The sequence below is a fragment of the Rhinolophus sinicus genome, chromosome 14, assembly GCF_057876585.1.
Source record: "Rhinolophus sinicus isolate RSI-liver-muscle chromosome 14, RSI-T2T, whole genome shotgun sequence".
NCBI classification, from domain to species: Eukaryota; Metazoa; Chordata; class Mammalia; order Chiroptera; family Rhinolophidae; genus Rhinolophus; species Rhinolophus sinicus.
In genome coordinates, this window is record NC_142514.1 from 21,628,596 (window position 1) to 21,650,934 (window position 22,339).

Sequence of the window (22,339 nt, forward strand, 5' to 3'; positions counted from 1 at the left end):
GAAAACCACTACTACAGCCACTAGGGAGCCATCGAAGGTTCAAAGTAGGGGAGTGACGAGAACAGACGTGTAAATTAGAATGTTTACTAGAGAAAGGAAAGGGAGGCAGGCAGCTCAGTTGGGAGGGCTGCTGCATTCTCCAGTGGGGAGAAAGGGGGCTGCCTAGGAGCAGTGGCTATGGGGGTGGCCAAGGGGAAGGGATCCAACTAGAAACCCCACAGAGGGGGAAACGAGCGCTGATTAGTATTGCAATGCCACAAGTCACCAGGAGGGGTCAGCACAGCCCCAGGAAATGTCAGCCCCACAGGGAGTTGAGAAAGAACCGCTGGCCAGAGGTTTGGGATTCTCTGCAATGACCAGCCTAAGGAGAGCAGGCAGCCCTGGGCATAGAGCCAGCACAGAGGGCTCTGGCAGGGGCTGCTGCCCAGGCCCCTCACAGAGAAAGGAAGGGAGGCGGTTCCCACCGCTTCCTCAACCATGGCTGGTAGGGTCTGGTTTTGGGAGGCAGTGAGGGGCCTGGGGGCTCTCCTGGGCTAGGAGGGATCTCTCAGCTTTGTCTCTGACTTGCTCTGTGCCCCTGGGATGCCCCAGCCTCTCTGGGCATCATTTCCTCACCCAAACAGTGAACAGTTAGACCAAGATGGCCTTTCTATAAGTCTCTTCCAGCTCTGAGAGGCTGTGCTGTGTGTGCTTCCAGGGGAAAGAGGCTCCCCACGAGGGTGCAGAACTCCTGTGCCTCTCTCTGAGCCATGATCCCCCTCCCCCAAGTTCACAGCTAACCTTGGGGCCACCTTATACCACCCACCCATTACAGCTGGGGAGCCCAGAGGTGGGACTGAGACAGGGATGTCAGCCCCCCCCCCGACCCAGGCAGTTTAGCAAGCCAAACGGGGGTAGGGGGGTGAGGGGAGCAGCCAGTGTGAGGGCTCCCCAGACTGCTGTCCCTTCCCACCTTTGTCATAGGCCACGCCTTGCCCTCTCTGGGCCCTTGGGGACAACCCCTCCAGGTTGGTTTCTTCCTGCTGTTGTCAGACCAATAAGGCAAACACGCCCAGAGCTCCTGCTGTGGGGCTTCTGGGGCTCCTAGTCTCTGCATGCTTCTTCCTTCCCTCAACTCCCCCCATCCTCCTTGAGGAGATGAAGCTGGCTTGAGCTGGCCTGTCACATCCTAGTCACCCACCTCTCACTACACTCCTCTGTCTCCTCCCCACCCACCCTCTCCCGTCAGCTGGGACCTCGACTACACAGAGGTGGTTGGGTGTCCTGGCCCAGCTGCCATCTCCAGCAGCCCACCCACAGGGGAGTGGCTGGGGCCACCCTGGAGGTCTGCATCCTTTCCCCACCCGTGATGAAACTGAGGCAGTCCTTGAATTTCCAATGGCCTGGGGTGAGACAGGAGTGACAGGGAGCTGTATGGCTCCGATCTGTGACTGTGGCCAACGTGGAGTCCTGCTCACCTTCTCCGCTTGGGGGCCGGGTGGGCCAGGTGCTCCTGCTTTGCCTGGGAATCCAGGGGGACCCTATATCAACAAAGGAGTAGGCGGGAGTGAAAGTGGGGCCGAAAGGGGAGCTCCTCTTCCTTCTTCCTTCTGTGTAGGCTTCACTGTTGTTGACGCTTTCTAGAAATACCACCCAGGAGCTGTGAGTCTGGCTGGCCCGCTGGGCTGGGGCCCATCCAGGAGGCCCCGTTCTCCAGGTCCTGGCTTCTGGAATCAGGGCTGGCCACCCAGACCGTTCTTCCCTCCCCTCCCCAGGCCCGTCCTTGCCCAGCCTGGCCTGGTCCGGCCTGCCCCTCCCAGATGGGATCACATCAGACAGAGGTGGCTTTGTATCTTCACTCACCGGTGGGCCTGGAAAGCCTGGCTGGCCTTGAAATCCCTAGGGGAAGAAGCAAGGGACAGTTCGCTATGCCACCCCTGCCCCCCTCTCCTGCCTGGTCACCCAGATGGAGAGTGACAGGGTGATATTGCTTCTAGCCACGGGGCATTGCCTTCCACTCTTCCCAAGATGGCCAGCAGGTGAGGCTCTGGGCAGACGGCGGGCGGTTACTCAAGACGGATGGGGGCTGGGAGACAAGAGCTGGTTCCCCCCACACACCCACCCACCCACACACCCACACACACACACATACGAAAGACTGGCCACCAGGGAGAGGACCCAGCCCCTTCCTTTTCCTCCCCCCAGACGTCCACTGTACTCAAGGCAGCCAGACAGGCCCCAGTGCCACTCACCTGGTCGCCCTTCTCACCCGAGTTCCCTTGGGGTCCTCGCTCTCCTCGGGAACCCTGTCACCACAGAGAACAACGCAGCTGGAGCTCATCTTCCAGCTCTCATATCCCAGGGCAGGACCAGGACCAGACACCCACGTCTCCCTGCCCCTCCCTCCCTCACCGCTGGGCCTGGGGGACCCGGGAGGCCTTCTGATCCTGGTGGACCCTGGGGACACAAAAGGGCAAAATTAGTCACTCTGGCTGGAGGAGGTGGGCAGTCGGGATGGGGTAGGGGATGGGACACAGCAGACGCAGGGGATGTGGTGGGAGGCCCCTCTAAGCCTCCTCCCCCTGGTCTGTTCAGGCTTCCCTTCTGTTGCCTGAGCTCCTGAACCAGCCTCTTAACTAGGCCTGCTACCTCCTGGCTCACTGCAATCCAGCCAGCAACTGGATGCCGTCTTCTCTTCTTCAGCCCTGCTTGGATTATAACACTCTCTTGCTCCCAAACTTTCATAGCTCCCCTCTGCCAGCTGAATGGGGTGCCACCTTTTCCATCAATGCTGGGTTTTGAGGCATTCTGTGATCTGGTACCAATCACTCATCCCGCTTCACTTCCCTCTGCGTGTGTTATCTTCTTCCTTGCTTGGTCAGCCCTCTGTTCCCTAAACACACTCTATACAGCCACACGCTGGGCCTTTGCAAGGCTGACCCCTATACCTAGAAGGCCTGCCACTCCTCAACCCCTTCTAGATCTCACAAAACCTTCCCAAATCATTAGATGTCTCGAAACTGTTCCTTCAGTGCCCCCACTCGTGGCCTCTCCCTCTGGGATTCCCCAGTACAACCATGTACCCCCCGCCACCACACCATTCAGGGCTCAGCCTAAATGCCCCCTCCTCAGAGAGGTCTCCCTGGCCCTCCGTCTAATAGCACCCAGCACGCTGCTGCAGCCCCTTCCCTATTTTCTCCATCGCTCTTTTCTCTCATAATTTATATATGTTTGTTTATTCATCTGTTCTCTGGCTCCCCCACTGGGATGTGAGCTCCATGAGGGCAAGGGACACAATTGCCTGTTTTATTCGTCACAGCACCCTCAGAGCCAGGCGCCCAGCAAGCCCGTGAGAAATGTTTGTTATTGAATAAATGCACAGCGGGGTTTGCTGTACCCACCAGGGTCTCACTAATGTGTGAGGGGGAAGGGAAGACTAACGTTTGGGAGGGAGGTTTTCCCAAACGGACTCCGGTTTGAGTACAGGTTCCACCCTAACTCATTCACAAGCTGTGGAGCCTGGATAAACCACATCATCTCCCACATCATCTCGTGAGCGTCAGTACCTCATCTGACAACTCCTAGACTCAGTGCAGACCTGGCTCTGCAAAGGGGGCCTCTGGGCTTGCAGGGGACAGGCCAGGTGGCCAAGCTGCATCTACATCCCAGCCTGGGCCCGTCCCTGCCAGCCTTCTTTTGCTGGGGTGGGCGGTGTCTTCTGCCAGCTGACTCCTGGCCCCCTCCCCTTGGCAGCCCAGGCCATAGGCTCCATGAATCCTGCTGGGATTCTCCTCACAGCTCCAGCCCCCGCAGCCATCAGCCTGCCTGACTGCTTGACATGCAGCTGGAGTGACTCAGGGGGCAGGGAAGCAGGGGTCATGGTCACCCGCCCCCAACAGGCTCCTGGGAAAATCTCTAGTGGCTGCAGTGGAGGCGGCAGGCAGGGACCTGCTCTGTTTGAAGGCCTGCCCCTGCCCGCACGCTGAGCTGCGACTCAGACTCACCGATTCTCCCTTCTCTCCAGAGGGTCCAGTGTAGCCGCGCTCCCCCTTGATGCCCTGACAAGCGAGCAGAGAGAGAGTGTGGAATTAGCCTGGTGGCTCGCTTGTCACAGTGCTAATGTGAGGGGTGGAGACTGCAGATGGCACACAGAAGGCCCGAGGAGGAGAGAGGTGGGCTGCTCCTCACCGGCTAGTGTGGCCCTCAGTGGAAAGCGGGGACCTGCTCACCCAGCAGGTTCCTGTGTGGCGTGACACCTCCATGCTGTCCCTCCAATTCTCCCAACAACATTCCCCCTCCAAGGAAGCGGATCTTAGTATTGCCAGGTCTCGGCCTTTTAGGGTCCTCTGAATCTGGCCCTCGACATGCAGTGACTACAGTGGGCCCCCAAAGCGGAGTGCTAAGGCCAAGCCACACTTCCAAGGGAGGCTTACAGCAGGGGCTGTTCATGGATGGCCTGGCAGGTTCGCAGGCTGAAATGCTTGGAAAGGAAGAAGCCTGCGGAGGGATGCCCAAGCCTGGTCCTTCCTGACCACCCCACAAGGCTCCCGTATCCCAGAGCCAGGCTCCTCTTACTCACAGGCAGTCCCGGGGGGCCCATGGCACCTGGGTAGCCAGGTTGCCCTGGAGGACCCTGCAAAGAAAAGTAGACATGATGGAGCAGCCCCCTAACGTTTCTGTTCCCTCCTTCCTGGGACAAAGGGTGGTCAAAGCTGGAAAACCTGCAGCTGCCATTCAGCAGGCACCCACCCACCCCAGGACAGCCACCACCAGGGGCCATTTCCCCAAGGCCCAGGTTCCCTAGGTCTCGACTACCACATCAGGCCTGGGGCTGGTGACAACCAGCAGCCTGACCAGGACCCTGGGAGCCGAGCTGGAGGAGAAGGCCCAGAGCAGGGGCGATGAGGATCAGGGAGGGGGAGTCTTATAGGGAGAAGAGGGAGCAAACCCCAGGGACATTGGTGGAAATCAGGGAACAAGGGCATTTGACTTTACAGGGAGTTGGGGCACTTGGAGGTCGGCCTCCTTTGATCCTGAGGGGGTGTGAAGAGCCCCATACTGAGAGAATCAGGGATGAGGGGCACAAAGTTGCAAAAGAAGGAGTTCACCTCCCATCTTCCTCACAGCAGGCACCCCTGGGCCCCACCTCTGCCCCCCCAGGGCTCTTCAGCTGTCTCCATCCCCTGCCAACCTCCTCTTACCGGTTCCCCCTTCTCTCCAGTCAAGCCTCTGAGGCCTCGCTCTCCTTGAAGACCCTTGGAGATAAAAATCATGAGAAACTGCAGGGGAGGGCATTCTCCACCCAGCCCCTGACTCTCACCCCCTGCCCATGGTCCTCTGTCCCCATTCCAGGTAAAGGTGGGGGTTGCTGATAGCCCCTCTGGGGTCCCCAGCAAGGCATCCATAATGGGTGTGCCCTAGAAAGGTAACTGTCAGAGGTATAAACTCCCATATCTGAGTGCCTCTCAGAAGCATACCTCCCAAGACAGGTAATACAGAGCTATGATCCCAAGATGGGTGATTCCTAAAAGGTACCTCTCAGGCAGATGACTATGTCCTACTGTGGCAATGATCTGGGGTGCACCTTTAGGAGGGTGACACATGTGTGCTCCCTCTGAGGGGAAACTGTCAGGAGAGGTCTCCCTAGAGTGATGCTCCCACCAGATACCCAACACTTACCTGTCCAAGCCCCCCACCCCAACCCAATCACCTCCTTTTAGGGACGCAGGGGAGAGACATGGGAAGGCCCGCTTCAGAGCAGTCCCTGTCATTTTTCAGGGTGCAAAGGAATATCAATTTCAACCAAAGGCAGAGCCCCCACCCTCACTCCTCTCCCTGGCATTTGTAGATTCAACACACCATTAAAGGGCCATGTCTGCCCCTTCTCCCTCGTGCCCACAAGAGACGGTGCCCAAACCTTTCCACAACACAAGACAGATGGCTAGACAGACAGATGGCCCCTTCACCCAAGCAAGCACAAACAGACAAGGTCCGGCCAGGATGAGGACGTGGGGACAGATGGAACTGCAACAAGGAGGGGCCCTGCTCCCTGGGCTGTCATCACCAGGCCTGGGAGAAGAGGAGCCAGGCTCCAGGAACACAAACAGGAGGTTAGTTTCAATGACCCAGGAGGAAGCAACAGTGAGGATGGGGATGATTTAAACACACTTGTGACGATGACGAAGGCAGAGCAATTAATGACACCTGGCAGAGGAAGCGGGCCAAGATGCTGGGCACAGAGGGGCAGGGCCCCACGACACCCAGAAACCCAACTGGCTGGTATCGCATGTCCAGCCATGGAGCAGACTGAGGTTGGAGCCAAGAAAGAGGAAAGGAAGAGAAGGAAGCTGAGCGTTTCCTCTAGGATGATGGGAAAGGTGTAAGCATGGCCACCTTTTGGTCCCCAGGGTACCTCTGGACAGCCCTGCCAAGCAGCAGGGCAGCAAACCTGTGCCAGCCTGCAATGTGAAGCCCTAAAGCTTTGGCATCTCTGCCAGGCTCTGTGCCAGGTGCCTGGCAGGGTCCCAAGAAAGACTTTCAGCAAATCTTCAGTCAACACCAAAGGTGGGAAAAGCAGGAGGCAGAAATGAGAAGGGAGGAATAAAGAGGCCCCCAGAGGCACCAGCTTAAAATAAGAAGGTAAAATAGCTCCAGAGGACTTACGGGGAGTGATGTGCGATTGTGAGAAAGAAAAGGGAAATGGAAGTGGGGGAAAGAGAGATGAGAGAAAGAAAGCAGGAGAAGTGGGAGAAGGGAAAATGGAAAGAAGGCAGAGACTGGGAGAATGTCCAAGCTGCATGGACCTCAGGCAACCTGTGTCATTAGCTACCATGCCTGCAAGAGGACAGTGACAAACACGGAGGATGGAGATGAAGGCACGACAGGAAGGGAGACAAGCAAAAGCCACAGAGACCTGGCTGGCGGGGGGAGGGGAGGTCGAGCAGCGCTAGGTTCTTACAGGCAATCCGGGGGAGCCAACAGCACCAGGAAAACCTGGGGGGCCCTGGTGGGAGAAATAGGCAGGTCACATCTCACAGGCACAGCCTCCCTGGGGCATAGTCTGGGGCTGAGGGGTCATGGGAGAGGTCATGGAACTATTTCAAGGCGGCTAGAAAAGAGACTGATTGAAAATCTTGGCCCAGAGACAACTGCTCCTCCCCTTGGCTCCAGGAAGAATGGCTCTGCCATCAGCAGAGACACACGAAACAGCCCCCAGAGTCAAACAGCCCTTCCCAAGTCTTCCCGAATCTGACTGAATCCCTTTGCTGGACTGGAAGCCAGCTCCTCAGGCCCGTTACCTGACCTCCACAGGCCCCCAGGTGGGTGACTCCCTGTCTCTAAGAGAGCTCCCACCAGCCATTTTTTCTCCAAAGAAAGCATTTTTCAGTTCTTCCAGTCTTTTCTAGTCACTTCTATTTTCCTGCCATATCAACACCACAGAGGACTCCAGGGTGGACAGCCCTGGTCTGGCCTTTGTAGACTTGTCCTATAGATAGCCCTACAGAGCAATGGAAGGCAGCTCCATCTCAGCCCCTGGCCCCTATAGGGACTGGTGTCACAGGGGCGTGGAGAGATCTGGCCAGGGTGCCACACGCTTTCCTGGCTGCGGAGATCACGATCCAGAAACCTAGGTCCCCCTGCCCAGTGAAGCCTGACTCCCTTGTGCAAAACACAGCAGGGATGGGGTTGGGGAAACACAGACGTGCCCCCAAGGGCCTCCTCTAAGCAGGACCATGGGCAGAGCGGGCAGAGCAGGCCAGCTCCAGGGGGTGCGGTGGTGGGAGTCCACAGTCCCCACAGATGCTCTGATGAGGGAAAGGAGTGGGCACTGGAAGTTTCTTTTTTCTGCTCTGCCCAGCTTCCTGGCGACAAGGCAGTAAAATGGTGTCCAAGCACTACGACCCCTTTGAGAGCTTCTCAAGTGGGCCAGGAAACCACAGATACTTACAATAGGGCCTGGAGGACCCGGGGAGCCCCTGATGCCAGGCGGACCCTGCAAAGGAAACCAAGGGACATGGATGAAGAGGCTCAGGCCCCACAGAGCCCGGGATCTCAGTGACTTTCCTCCCGGCTCGCCACGCACAGCCAGAGTCAACAGGCAGCTAATGTCAAAGCAGAATGTTAAAGTTGATGTTAAACCTTTCACTCAGTTCATTCAATCATCCAATAAATGTTTATTGAGCAGCTACTATGTACCAGGCACTGGTCCACGCGCCAGGGAACACAGCAATAAACAAAACATAAAAATCCCTGCCTCATGGCGCTTACACTCTAGGGGAGAGGTAGGTGGATGGTAACAAATAGAACAGGGGCTGGCACATAGTTGGTGCCCAGTAGATACCTGTGGAATGGTCCTAAATGAAGGAAGTACACAGTATGTCAGAAGGTGATGAGTGTGAGGCAGGGAGGGGGTTGGGGCCCTAGGGTGCGTGTGGGGGGTTCAGTTTTAGAGAGGGTGGTTAGGGAATGTCTTCCTGAGAAGGTGATATTTGAACAAAAGGCTGAAGGGGTGAAGGGGTGAAGGAGTGAACCCTGGAGAAAAGCTGGAGGCAGAGGAATCAGTTAGTCTGGGGCGGGGGAGAGTGTCTCATGGACCAAGAGCAGGGAGGCCAGTGAGCAAGGAAAGCAGATGATGTCAGGGCAGGAGGCCCCTTAAGGACTCCCAAGAGACAGGGGGTCGCTGGAGGGCCCAAGAACACACTTGGCAGGAATGAAACTGCCCTCAGGAACTAAGCACCACTTGGTGGAGACACCAGCTCCCTCCGGGCCCTGCCAGAATGAGGGCGCAGCCCCGGGTCTTACCTCTTCTCCTCTTTGGCCCGGCAGTCCTGGAGGACCCGGCAGGCCAGGGCTCCCAGCACAGCCCGGCTCTCCCTCACTGTTGTCTCCCTGAAGTGGATGGAGATGGTGGGAGTGAGCATTCAGGGCCCCTTCCATGGGGCTCAGGGCAGGGGGTGAACAGAAAGCAAGGGCCCACTCACCCGGGCCTCCTCTGCTCTGGGGCGCTCCCGCTCTGCGAAGCACTACGGAGGACAAAGAGGCTTTGTCAGGTGAGGCCACCAGGCGCTGTCCCTGCACCAAAGCTGCCTCTGAGCCCAGCCTCCTACCCGGGCACAGTTGTCAAGGCCTGGCACACCGGGGATGCCTTGGTCTCCCTTCTCTCCTTTCTGCAGGAAGGCTGCTGGGCGGGCCTTCTGCCCCTGGACACAGTCCCCACAGATGCTCTGAGAAGGGAAAGGGGAGGGTAGTAGGGCATAAAGACAGCCAGGATGGGCCAGATGGGAGAACCCCTTTCTGAACTCTGCTGGGGCACCCTGCCTGGCGGTCCTCCACCCTCCTGCCACACCCCCGCAGCAGCTTTACCCCATCCTCAGGGGACCCAATCCCAACACTGGCTTTGAGTTTCCTCCAGGAAGAAGCTCTGGTACGGCCAAGCCAAAGCAACTTTCCAGACAGGCGTGTGGGAGGAGATGGAGGGGCCCACAGAGGGACCATCTGTCCCGGCTGTTCCTGCAACCTGCACCCACTGTGAGGACATGCCACAAGGATTTAGGCTGAAAAGGCCAGCTCCAAACACCAGCTTCTCCACCCAATGGAGCAAAGGGAGCAGCTGCAGGAGCAGCCAGGCCTTTTGCAGATGCCCTGGGATGGAGCCTGCCCTCTGTTCCCCAGCAGGTTTGTATTGTCACAGACTCCAAGTTTGCTGGGCCTGACAACTTCCCGACAAGAAGGTCCTCTTCTTACCTGGGGGGTTTTAACCTCTTTGGGTTACAGAGCCCTCTGAGAGTCGGATGGAAGCTATGAGTCCTCTTCCCAGAAAAATAAAAGCCACTAGTGAAAACTAGACTACAACTTCAGAGGGCTGCGGAGCCTGGATGGGGTGTCCATGGACCCCTGGGCAGGAGCCTCTGTTCCACCTTCACTATTCCCTGCAAAGCCCAATGCTAATGGCTGTCATTTACTCAGCACCCATGTGCCAGCCATCGTAATAGGCCTTGGCACATTATCACACTCAGGCCTGACAGCGCAATGCAGCAGGTCGTCTTATAAGCATTATGGAGATAAGAAAGCCAACACTCAAAGAGACAGCATGACTTGTCTAAGGTAGGGGGCAGCCTGGACTAAACTCTGATCGGACCAGAGTTGGCACTCTGTCCACAGGCCCCGGCCTCCTCTGGCTGTGGATACAGGTGGTGGCTGGGGCTCCTGGTCAGCACCCTGCGGGGCACCATCTGACCCCTTCTCCAGACAAGTCTCGGTTCTTGCTTAGCGCCCTCTGCAGAGCACTTGATTAAGAAGCCACCAGATGAAGTCGTATACAGAAAAATGTTAAACCCTGCAGGCGGAGTGGCACAATCACTTGCCCAGAGGCACGATTTGGAGGAACCCCAGATTGTCAGAAGCCTAGGGGAGAAGAGCTGGGGATTCATTGTCACACCCCACTGTGACCCAACATGTAACTGAGACCAGGAGGTTACCCTGACCTCAGGCTGCTTCTAGAGACATCTGCTGTCCAGAGCAGGGGTGGCGCAGGCACTCCCCATGCTCTGGCCTGACCAGGACCCACTGGGGTAGTGGGATGTCCAGGGCACTCACTAGCCAGTGCTACAATGGGGGGGGCAGGATAGGGACGTTCTGGTGGCCAAGGTGTGGGAGGGACCCCTAAGGATGCTGAGCTGGAGAAGAGAAGAGTTTGTCTCATCTCCAGAGGTGACTGAGCAAGGAAGGGCTGTGTCAGCCTTAGCTCCCAAGGGGAATCTCGGCCCCGGGAGGCCAGGCCAAGCCACAGCTCGGGAGTGTGATCTTGACACTATCTGCAGGCCCTGGCATCGACCGACTCTCCTACCAGGTCCCAAGCCCCCTTGCACCACTAGAATTGCTTCTCGACTCCCATCTCCTCCCTGGATTCTTTCTGGATTGACCAGAGGATGGCTGAAGCCTTCTTTCAGGTCCCCACTCAGTCTTATCATAGGACGTAATCTTGGCAGGCAGGCCTGCCAATCCCATAACTGCACTTCTACCCTCCCCACTCTGCTCTGGAAGCTGTTGGGCCCTGCCCTGGCATGACCATGGTGGTACAGGGCTTCACTGGCAGCTTTGAGGTTGGAACTGGCGACAGTATCCACCATGTGGGTACCTTGTCAGTATTCCTCCAAACACTCATTCAGCAGATATTGACAAGGGTCTGCGACGAGCTGGGCACTGCGCTAGGCTCTCTCTTAGACATGCTTGGCACGCACACTGCCCACAGACAGCTCCATCTGCAGCTCTCTCTGTGCAGTGCCACTCCCACCAGTTCCTACTCCCTCCCTCTTACCCTCTTACCTGAAGGAGGTGCTGCTCAATGGGTAAGGACCCCTGCAAGAGACAGACAGGAAGGCTCCAGCAGGGGAGAGGAAGGGGGAAGGAGACTTATGGCTTCAGGTGAAGCCGTGGGAAGCCACATGCCATCCAGGCTGCTCCCTGCCTCCGAAGAGGGAGAGAAGGAATGCCCACGGCAGCTCAGGAGCTAGCCTGGTGAGCTCAGCTCGGGGAAAGGCATGGAGAGGGCTGGATAGTGAGTGCTGGCCGGTACCTACCAGTTCTGCAGTTAGCCCAGGCTGTCCTGGCAAACCGTTGTTTCCAGGCACTCCCTGCAGCAAAGAAGAGACACAAGTGAGTGGTCTCCTCCCTCCAGCCTTCAGGGCACCCTGCTTCATCCCCACCATCCCCCTGCCTCTTCCCCTCATCTTGCAGAGTTGAGAGCCCACATTCTTAGCTCAAAATCTCCAGACCATTTGTAAGGAAAGTGGAGGAGGCCCAGAGGGGTGACCCCCCCCAAAACCAGTCTAACAGGGAGTCTTTTCCCCCACATGTTACAGGAAGGTCAGAAATTAGGCAGAGGCTCTTCTATAGAGTAAGTAAGCGGCTTTTGTTTCTCTTTGTGCTAAGTCCTCTTCCTATATTTCCTCATTCAATCATCCCAGTTCCTTTGGTGAGCTAGGTGTTAACTCCATCTTAAAAACAGAGCAAAGAATTCAGAGAAGGTGAGTAACTGCCCAAGGTCACAGGACAAGCAAAGCACAGAGGTGAGATTCCGAATGAGGACCACTAGCTTCAACCCCTCTCTTAACCACTATTTCAGCATAATTTCTCAAAAGACAGTCGTACACGCAACTCCCAAGGTAGAGGCTTGGAAGTCAGACCTCGCTAGGTGCAAATCCCTACTACCTGTATAACTCGTGGCAGGTTACTTGGGGTAAAAAAAAATAAAAAAATCTGTGTGCCTCAGTTTCCCTATCTGTAAAACAGGGATAGTTCATGGTAAAGCTTAAAGGAGACCATGCTATAAGGAGCTTAGTACAGAGCATGGCACACAGAACTCTCATGTTAAATGTTTGCCACTCACACGCTCTGTTCCCCTTGTAGACTCACAATGCACATTTGCATATTCAATGCTCCATGGCGGCAGGGAGCGTGTTCCCTCTTAAATCCCCAGTGTCCGACACGGAGGAGGCACGCATTAAATGCGTGTTAAATGAACGCATCACTGCTCACCCTGCTCTGCCCGCACGGGATTTCCTTGGCCCGCTCTGAGAGTTGGCTTCCCTTCGAGTCTCAGTTCCTAGCAATAGAACATGCCACCTTCCCCTACCAGTCCCCCCCATTTCAGGCCAGGCTCCATCAGACCTGAGTCAGATCCCAAGTCAGCCTCCCCACCCCCTCTTACACTGCCATGTGCATCACCCAGCCCTGCTCATTCTGTCTGCATACTAATGAGTTTACAGGGTAAACTGCTTAGCACAGGGCCTTGGGAAACGGAAAACACCTTGAATATGTTCATTACAATTATGCCCCAAATTATTATTCAAACCCTGCTCCACTCTCCATTGCTCATGTTACTTCAAGCCTGATTCTTGGTGATTATCTTTTCTTGCCCCCCCCACCCCGAACTAAACGTCCCACCTGTTGTTCTACTGTAGACTTGAAGTCAGCTACTCACTACCTACCAGCTATCTAGCCTCAGGCACATTTCTTAGCCTCTGTGCCTCAGTTTCTTCTGCTGTGAAATGGGAGAGGATTACATGAGATAACCAAGCAGTGGCCTTGGACCAATAAGTGCTGTATATCTCTGAGCCTCTTTCTGCATCTAAAGAGAGGAACTGCTGGGCCCTCCCTTCCTCGAAAGAACTGCAGGAGACAACCTGGTGAGGACCTGCACCCCACCTGGCACAGGGCAGGTGCCCATTAGTGGCAGCCTCAGCTTCGTCTCCAGCACTGGCACTAGAGGACAACGCTGGTGCCTGGAATCAGACTCAGCAGTCACTCTTTGCTGCCTCATTCCACCAGCATGTCTTGGCAGGGCTCACACTACACCAGTGTGAACTTGTTAATGTATCACTTTGAATGACTGTCATGCTTCCCCAAGCAAACTGCAAGCCCCCTGCAGACAGATTCCTGTTTCCTGGCAGTGCAACAGGAAGCCTGGACACTCGATAAATGTGTGGCTGGCCCACAGGGGACCCAGAGTTGGCTCTACTTCCACCTCTGGACAAGACACAAAAGAATTGCGATCCCAGTGGAAACGGCCATCAGCAGAGTGTGTGTGTGTGTGGTGCGTGTGTGTGTGTGTGTATGTGTGAAACGGCAAAATCGCCAGGACAGTGGGGAGTACATAGTTTGTGAAAAGCTTTCATGTGATTCTGCTCTGCTTCTTTGGGTGAGAATCACTCTTTCAGGAGCTGGGGGCATGACCACTGCCTGTGCCTTCTAAGGAGCTCGGGAAAATGGGACCGGGTTTGCAAACCACAGGGGAACTGTCCTGAAAGGCAGGGCAGGGGAGAAGAAAGTCCTGCGCTCTGGGAAGCCCAATCCAGCACTACCAACACCTAGCTGGAAGACCTCAGCCAAGCTTCTTCACCTTTCAGAGCCTCAGTTTGCCCCGCTGTGACTTAGGGATAACACCACTTTCCTACCAGAGTTGATGTAAAGCTCCAATGAATGAGAGGAGGGATATAGGATAATAATAGTGTTTGCCATAATGATGGTGGATGCCTTCTACGCATCTACTATGTGCCAGGCACAGTTCTATACATTTCACATGCATTAAGTTGTTTAAAACTCACAAAAGCCCCATGAGGTACATGCTATAATTATCTCCACTTAACAGATGAAGGAATTGAGACACAGAGAGTAACTTGTCTCAAGTAACTTGCCCAGCATCACACAGCTAACACACAGCAGAGCTGGGATTCAAAGTCAGGCTGCCTGGCTCTGAATGAACACTTTAATCACAATTTCAACTTCCTATTGCCCTCCCCTCACTATCTTTGGCCTCCCTGCTATTCCCCAAAACACGTCAGGCACATTCCCACCTCCGGGCCTTTGCACCTGCTGCTTTCTCTATCAGGAATATTTTCCCTCACAGGCTCACTCCTCATTTCCTTGGAGTCTTGATTCAAATGTCACCTTCTTTTCAAATCTTTCTGAAAAGATTCAAATGTCACTTTTCTCAAATTTCTTCCCTGCCCTCCTCCCATTTTCGATCCCCACTCCTGCTTTATCTTTCTCCTTAGCACGTATCACTCTCTGACAAACTATATTTTATTCATTTGTCTTGCTTATCGTCTGTCTCTCCTACAAATGCAAGCTCCAAGAGGGCAGGGATTTTATTTTTGTCTATTGCTGTATCACTGGCACCTAAAACAGTGCCAGAAAATAGCAGGTGGGCAAAAATATTTGTTGCACAAATAAATGTAGAACACTGCTCCAAAACAGAGGAGCTCTGTACCCGCGTAAAAGTTTTATCTGACTCAGATTCTAGGTTCCTGACAGCTGGCCAAGGCCTGAGCCTGGAACAGATGTCAGTGGGGTGTCTGGGCTAGCACACAACATGACGTTTCTTGAAAAAGGGCCAGGAGGGCACACAGCCGGCTCTAGGGGTCAGTGGGAGCCCTGCGCCACTCTGGGACACAGAAGCACAGAGGAGTGAGAAATGACAGGTGTGTGTGCTGGGCGGGGGAGCGGCACACGCAAGGTCCAGCATGAAGCATGCGCCCCGGCACCCCGCCTCCCAAACTCTTATCGTCCTCTCCCACTTTACCTGTAGCCCAGGCATCCCAGGGGGGCCTGGTGGTCCAGGAACACCCGGGGGACCCTGAGGGAGAGAAGAAATAATCAGACCCTGAAGAAAGCTCTGCCCCATCGCTGGGGGCAGCGTGTGAGGGTGGGCAAGCCGTAGGGCGCTGGCGGACAAGTGGAGAAACAGAGGAGACAAGCGACACACACCTGCGGGCCCGGCTGCCAGGAGCTGCCCATCCAAAGTCCCGGAGCACCCTGGGTGGGAGTGGGGGTCGCAAAAGAAGGGGAGAGGTTACAGGCAACGTCCACACCAAGCGCAGGGCTGCATGGGGAGGCAGCTGGCTGAGGCGCAAAGCCCTACAGGGCCCTTGCGTGTTGGGCCATGGCCGGAAGCCAGGCCTCTCCCCCAGAGCTGGGGGGAAGGCTGTCAGCACCACTCACCGGCATTCCAGAGAAGATGGGGTCTCCTCGGGAGGGGCAGGAGCACTCCCCTGGCTCACCCTGAAAAGACAAGAGCCTTTGTCAGAGAGGGGCAAGGAAACTGGCATCTGGGAGGCAGCGTGGGCTCCTGGGATGAAGAGGTCAGGGTTTAAATCTGGCCTCTCATGAGCTGCCTCTCATGATCGTGCCCTGGGGCAATCTGTCCGACCTCTGTGAACCTCAATTTCCTCATCTATAAGGTGAGGATAATAATACCAAATGCATACACTGTCGTGAGGATGGAATGGATTCGTGTATGTAGAGTTCCTGCCACATGGCAAACACTCAGCAAACAACAGCTGCTGCTCTTACTGCGTTTTCAGTTTCATCGCCTCCTGCGGCACAGGTATTCTTGCCTCCAGTACAGGTGCAGTTCTACCCCGCTGCAGCCCTACTTCTGGTAGCCCAGCCTGGCTTCCGTGCCCTTCTCTCCCAGGCCTTCGTATCTCTGCCCTTTTACCGCGAGTCCTTCCCGACTCAGTCCCTGTCCCTGTCCTCTGACTCAGTGCCTATTTGAAAATGCAGTTGCCCCCCTGGAGATGGGGGGCTTGCTGCTCTCTGGGTCACCTGGGATCCTGGTTGAGTGCTGGGCCAGCAACCAGGTGAAGTGGGGAGCGTTTGGGGCCCATGCTCCCAGGAACCAGGGAGCTGGCGTGAGGCAAAGAGACCAAAGAGGCTAGAATGACTCCTTAGCTACCATCGTCCAGTCTAGGGCCACTACCATGTATGCAAGGTTCCCTTGGGTGCTAGGACTATAGAGCTGCTGATTTCCCCAGAGTATTGGGACTTACCTTCTCTCCCTGAGATCCCTTCTCACCCTACAGGGAAGAAACACAAGGAGGTGAGTAGAGAAGCGTGCAGAGGCAGGGCCAGCTGTGGCTTACTGCTGCCCTCAGACACTGTACTCACTGGCATCCCTCTGGTTCCTGGAAGTCCAGTCTGTCCTGGCTGCCCATCAGGGCCCTGAAGGGAGAGAGGCCAGGGTCAGTGAGTGAGGCTAGACAGGGTGGGCCTACCTGCAAGGAGGGCTACAGGACACACAGAAGCTCCCCCAGGCTCCGGGCCCACATTCTAGAGGATGAGACTGAGGCACAAGACACAAGGAGAGGACGAAGGAGGAAGAAGACTGGCATTTCCTGAGCACCTTCTGGGTGTCAGACCCCAGGCCAAGTGCCTGTGGAGAACACTGAATGGAATGCCCACTCCCAGCCCCGCAGGACTGGTTTATAGGTGAGGAAACTGAAGCCGAAAGAAATTTTGTAATAGACTCAACAACAGGACTGCACCCAGGTCTGTGTGGCCGAGTCCCTGCTCTCTCCTTGCGCCCTTTAGTTTTGGACACAGTCTCTGTATCACAAAGGTTATCTCCGTTGATTTATTTCAGCTCCTATCTTATCAACAAGGAATTGGAAACTCTGAGCAACTGTCACTAGCCTAAGGTCATACAACTAGTGAGTGGGGGGCTGGGACTGGGGAGCCTCCTGGATGGGATTCAGCTTGAGGGAAGACGGTCAGGAGAGGTCAGCCTGGCCACACAGGGGCATTCCAATGGCTGCCTTCCTATGGGACATGCCACCTTCACACATGGGACTCAAAGCTCCCCAAGGACCAGGACTGCCTGCCCATTTACCTCTGCTTTACCCCGGGGTTCCCTGGGACAGGCAGACACCCTGACTGTCGGGCTCGGCTGGGCAATACAGCCTGGCTGTGTGGACCAGGTCTAACCCCTCGCCCCTCTGGACTTCGGTGTTGGCTCAGGAGGAATCCATCAGTGATTCCCAAACTGCAACTGGAATTTCTTTAGGGATCCATAAAGATAAAAAAAGATGCGATTCAATGGGCTATTTTCAACGTCATCAAAAGCCCAAGAAAAATTCTACATTTGCCCACAACCTGGCATGGCCCAGGCAGGGTGAAACGTAACATTTCCTTGATTTAGGCTAGAATTATATCATCTCACAAAATTCTAGTGGGTTCATGTAGAATAGGAGTTACTGTACAGGCCTTTGATTAATGAAAATGAGGAAATGCATTTATTATTACTTTAGCTATGCAATTCATTCAATAAGCATATCTTTTAGAACATGGGAATTGTTGGAGGTACAGTAATAAAGGGAGGTCTTTCAGGGTAATGAGGTTGGAAGTATTGCTGGTCTAGATAGGTGTGCTGTCCAGTATGGTAGCCAATAGCCACATGTGGCTATTTAAATTTAAATTAATTAAAATTAAACAAAATTATAATTTTAGTTCCTCAAGCACACTAGCTACATTTTGAGTGCTCGAAAACCACATGTGGCTAGGGGCAACCATCTCAGGCAATGCGGAATAGAACATTTCCATCATCGTTGGCAGTTCCACTGGGCAGTATCAGTTTAGATGATCCCTAACGACTCCAAGGCTTGACGTGGGGGTGGGGGAGTTAACATATGGGCTTTGATTCAGACAGACCTGGGTTCAAGTCCTGGTTCTGCCTCCTCACTCTCGCCCTCAGTTTTCTAATCTGTGAAATGGGGACCATAATAGCCGTTCCCTTACAGAGCTCTTATGAGGATTAAGTGAATCGCTGATTGTCTAGTGCTTAGCACAGGGCCTTAGAACAGTCACTGCTTAAAAAATACTGATCAGTATTGTCATTATTCAGGTGCTCCCCGAAACAGTGCCATCTTCCTTCTCCGAGGCTGGGCTGGGCTATGGCCTCTCTCCTCCCATCCCCCATGCTGTGGGGTTGGGCAGGGTCAGCCCTGTGCCCTCTTCCAGGCAGCAACACCCTTGGTCCCAGCAACACCCCCACATGGAGCACAGACAGGACCCTTACAGGAGGCCCAGAGACACTGGCGCCAGGAGGTCCCACAGGTCCAATGGCTCCTTTCACACCTGGAGATCCCTGTGGAAGAGAGGGTACAAGTGTTACGGGGCATCCAACAGGTGAGATGCATCCGGTTAGGTCTTGGGCAGCCCTCTGACAGGCACCACTCAGCTCCCACATCCCCTGTGGCCACTGCTGGAGCACTCCAAAGCACTGCAGGCCTAGTGCCCAAGAAGGCAGAGGCTCACCTTGGTACCCTTCTCTCCAGTGGGGCCAGGGGGTCCCCGAGGTCCCGGAAGCCCCTGCAGAAAGAAGCACAGTTGGTTATCCTTTATCCCAGAGTGGCCCTTCCCCGGCCAGCCTCCTTTAGGCCCAAGGAAGACATACCTGAACGCCAGGAATTCCCTGGACTCCAGGTTCCCCCTGAAAGTCAGAAAAGGCAGACTGGGATATAGCTGCCCAAGCCAACGTGCCCCGCTGGCCCTGCCCCACTGGCAGACCTGGTCTGGGGTGGGGCATTTGATAGTCCACACTCAGAAGAGCACCCCAAGGAGACCCTGAGGGTCAGAGAGGAAGGGATCAAAACCAAGGTCCCCAACAGAAGCAAAGCTAAGGCTGCTGGACAACTCTGTCCCAGAACTATGACCTTGAGCATTGGGGGCAGGCAGAGCTCTGTGGTTTTCAGGGTGAATGGGAGTGGGCAGCTAGCTAATGGAAGTGTTGTTGGAGGGGGCAGGCAGCAAAGGTAAGGCTGGAGACTCACCTGGGGCCCCTGGACTCTCATTCCTGGAGGCCCAGGCTCTCCCTGAAGAGGCAGAAAGACAATCCTTTTCTTGAGATTCCCCACTCACCCTTGACCTCTTCCCCAGCCCCTTCTCCTTAACCTCCTCCACCTCCACCCTCTCCCTGCTCTGTAGCTGGTCTCCATTTCCCACTCCATGCCCACTGCCTCCATGCTTCTACCCACCCCCACTCTCACCTGCCCAGGCCCCCCAAAGTCACACCTACCTGGACGCCCTTCAGTCCTGGGGGCCCTTGAACTCCTGGTAAACCAGGCTGTCCCTAAAAGACACAGGTGGCTCAAAGGTCCCACAGAGGAAAGGGGGAGAAAAGAGAAGCCCAGGCAGGGAAGGAGCAGAGGACTGGCAGCCCAAACTCACCGGTTTACCAGGCCGGCCCACACCTTCGGGGCCTGGCTCTCCTTTGGGGCCAGGCTTCCCAGGCAGTCCCACCGTGTCGGTCAACGCCCCCTGCAGGCTGGGGCAGGCAGTGCAGCCATCACCCTAGTCAGAGATGGGTACAGCCAGGAGCCAGTGAGCCAGGGCTGGCAGCCAAGCCAGGAGGCGGCATTGGAAGGGGGGGTCCTTGTGCCCCTCTGAGAGCTCTGCCCCTCCGCTACCCCCACCTCAGTGTGGGAAATCAAACTAGGCCCCTGACACTCCCAGCTCTTGTCCCCTTCTTGGAGAAGAGCTGAGGCACCCCCTACCCACACCCCACACCCCCCTCCCCCAGTGTTTCTGGCATCCTAACTGCGGTCCTCATTAGCTCTCAGCCTGATTTCTTTTTATTCATGTAGCAAACTGCCCCCTGCCTGACTGACCTTTTCTCCTTTTGGCCCCACGGGGCCCCGAACCCCAGGCTCTCCCGACAGTCCCGGCTGCCCCGTGATGCCTGGCGTCCCGGGATCTCCAGGATTTCCTGCATCACCCTGTAAGGATTGGGTTCAAGGAGGGAGGACAGAGTGACCCAGCTATGGGCAGGCTTCCCTCCTGGGACCTGCAGGCACTCAAGAGCCCTTCACGGGGCCTGGAGGTTGGGCATGGAGTGGAGAGTGGGCACAGGGCAATCAGGAAAAGGAGGCGGGGAGGGCATCTGAGAGGAGGTGGTGCCCACCCACGCCCACTGAGGCGCTCTCACCTTCTGCCCCTTCAATCCATGCTCTCCAGCCTTGCCCTGGGGAGAAAGCATTTCCGCACCCATTCACACATACCAGACACCCCTAAGTGTCTGGCACTGCGTTAGACCCCGGGGAATACAACAATCTACAAAATGGACAAAAATCTCTGCCCTCACTCTAGTGAAGAAATACTGTATAGATTAAGAAAAGAGACTTGAGACAGACTCCTGCTAAGGTGACTCTGGGCAAGATATTTAACTTCTCTGTGCCCCAGTTTCCTCATCTGTCAAATGGGGGTGATAAAATAGCATAGGTCTTCTACCCCGTAGGGTTCTTGAGATTAGATGAGCTAATATCGTGAAGCAGTGCATGGCACACCATGTACACTGTCAGTGTTCACTGTTTTCGTAAAGCAGTAATAATAATAATCACCACAGTGTAACTATCATTTCTTGAACACCTACTGTGTGTTGCAAAGTGCTTCATATACACCATTCCTATGCTTTACAATACCACCATGCACAGAAAACAGAGGCACAGAGAGCAGAAGGAATTTGCTCGAGTCAAAGAGCTAGTAAAAGGCAGAGATGGACTTTGAATCCTGGTCTGTCTGGTCCCAGGTTGGCACTCTTTCTGTACATCCTGCCATGCTGTGTCCCAGGATAAAGGGCAGAGGCCTGTCAGGCCAGCTTTCTCTGGGGACAAAGGCACTGGCCCCTCCACACACTACCACCTACTCCCCACTGCCCAGGGAGCCAAGAGACCCACCGAGATGGGGTCCCACCCTGTCTTGAGCCCTGTCTGCATCCCCACTCCAGAGGCCCCGAAACTCACCTGTTTTCCTGGCAGGCCAAAGCCTGGAGGCCCAGGCTCTCCCTTCTCTCCAGGAGGGCCAGGGAAGGCCACCACGTGGCCATCCCCATCCTGAGGTTTGGACAGAGCTGCGCACGGTTCACAAGGCTCCCCCTGCCAATCAAGGACACAGGGTTGGGGGTGCCCCAAGCCAGGCTTGGCATCGGGAGATGTAGCCATGCCTGACTCCACTGGGTAAGGGATCTCTCAAGAGAGATGGCAAGAGAACAAGTTAAAAAAAAGAAGGCGGGAGCCAAGTCACCAGGGGTCTTGAACTCCATGCTAAGGTGTCCGCTGTGAGGCAGTGGGGCGCCTCAGAGGGTTTGAAGGAGAGCAAGATGAGTGTCTGTCGAGGAAGTTCACCCTGGCTGTGGCACGGGGAACGTCCCCAGACTCACCTTTTCCCCTTTGATGCCTCCAGGTCCCATTGGCCCTGGCGGCCCCTGTGTGATAAAAAGCCATGTGTGAGTCCCAGCATCTCCCCGGGCCGTGCTGGGGCAATGCCTCCAGGCTTGTCATTTCCTTGGCAGTGGGCAGCACCTCCCACCTTGTCCTTTTCCCAGAGCTGCTGCCATCCCAAGCACACTTACCGAACTCCCGGCTGGCCCTGCCTCCCCGAAATCACCCTGAGGGCAAAGCAGAGAACATAAGGGCAAAGTGAGAAGGCATATAGTGCTAGGTCAATCCCAAACACAAACTACAAAAGTAGCTGCTTGGGACCACCAGACTACCCCTCTTTTCCTGGACGGGGAACCCAAGTTTCCAGGGGAGTCTGTAGGCAGCCTGTGTGTGCCCCAGTCTTAATGCACGGCATCCCAGCCCCACCCTCAGCCCTGACCCAGCACACAATGATCATGAATTCACTTATCCAACAACGGTTCACCGGGTGCCTGTGTGTGCTGCACACTGGGCAAGGTGCCTGCATGTGGCAATGAACAGCACAAACACACCTCGTGGAGCCTACACACTCGTGGGGGCCAATGAGAACTTTTTAGACAACAGTTGCTGCAGATAACAATGAGTGCTATGAAGGAAATAAATAAGGTGACGAGGCAAAGCAGGTGGAGAAGCCACTGAGGCAAGGTGGTCAGATAAGTATTAAGCACAATTATCAGGAAGATTAGAATGAGGCCAGCCAACGAAAGAGTAGGGGAAGGGAGAGAGGAAAAAATGTTCTGGACAGTGAGAGCCACAAGTGCAAACTCTAAGAGGTGGGAACAGTCTTGGCACGTTCCAGAATGGAAGGAGAACAGTATATCTAAAGC

The 22,339-nt window shown here is 55.3% G+C and overlaps 1 protein-coding gene across 3 annotated transcripts in view; it reads right to left on the reverse strand.

Annotated features, from left to right (window-relative positions):
• The window catches only part of COL16A1 (collagen type XVI alpha 1 chain), a 50,597-nt gene that overhangs the window by 11,674 nt on the left and 16,584 nt on the right, over positions 1–22,339 (reverse strand). For 2 of the 3 annotated variants that reach the window (XM_088790862.1, XM_088790861.1), the window contains 30 exons: positions 21,665–21,700; positions 21,473–21,517; positions 21,057–21,188; positions 20,243–20,278; positions 19,926–20,033; positions 19,486–19,608; positions 19,334–19,387; positions 19,089–19,130; positions 18,713–18,748; positions 18,574–18,627; positions 18,335–18,403; positions 16,429–16,482; positions 16,311–16,337; positions 15,481–15,540; positions 15,247–15,294; positions 15,062–15,115; positions 11,559–11,612; positions 11,305–11,337; positions 9,087–9,203; positions 8,961–9,002; positions 8,782–8,868; positions 7,928–7,972; positions 6,938–6,982; positions 5,181–5,234; positions 4,559–4,612; positions 3,984–4,037; positions 2,392–2,436; positions 2,232–2,285; positions 1,843–1,878; positions 1,458–1,520 (listed from right to left, as the gene is read on the reverse strand). In XM_088790862.1, the coding sequence (XP_088646988.1) occupies positions 1,458–1,520; positions 1,843–1,878; positions 2,232–2,285; positions 2,392–2,436; positions 3,984–4,037; positions 4,559–4,612; positions 5,181–5,234; positions 6,938–6,982; positions 7,928–7,972; positions 8,782–8,868; positions 8,961–9,002; positions 9,087–9,203; positions 11,305–11,337; positions 11,559–11,612; positions 15,062–15,115; positions 15,247–15,294; positions 15,481–15,540; positions 16,311–16,337; positions 16,429–16,482; positions 18,335–18,403; positions 18,574–18,627; positions 18,713–18,748; positions 19,089–19,130; positions 19,334–19,387; positions 19,486–19,608; positions 19,926–20,033; positions 20,243–20,278; positions 21,057–21,188; positions 21,473–21,517; positions 21,665–21,700 (1,761 nt within the window). The remainder of the gene's footprint in view (positions 1–1,457; positions 1,521–1,842; positions 1,879–2,231; positions 2,286–2,391; positions 2,437–3,983; positions 4,038–4,558; positions 4,613–5,180; positions 5,235–6,937; positions 6,983–7,927; positions 7,973–8,781; positions 8,869–8,960; positions 9,003–9,086; positions 9,204–11,304; positions 11,338–11,558; positions 11,613–15,061; positions 15,116–15,246; positions 15,295–15,480; positions 15,541–16,310; positions 16,338–16,428; positions 16,483–18,334; positions 18,404–18,573; positions 18,628–18,712; positions 18,749–19,088; positions 19,131–19,333; positions 19,388–19,485; positions 19,609–19,925; positions 20,034–20,242; positions 20,279–21,056; positions 21,189–21,472; positions 21,518–21,664; positions 21,701–22,339) is intronic. The other variant, XM_088790863.1, reaches the window with a different exon arrangement.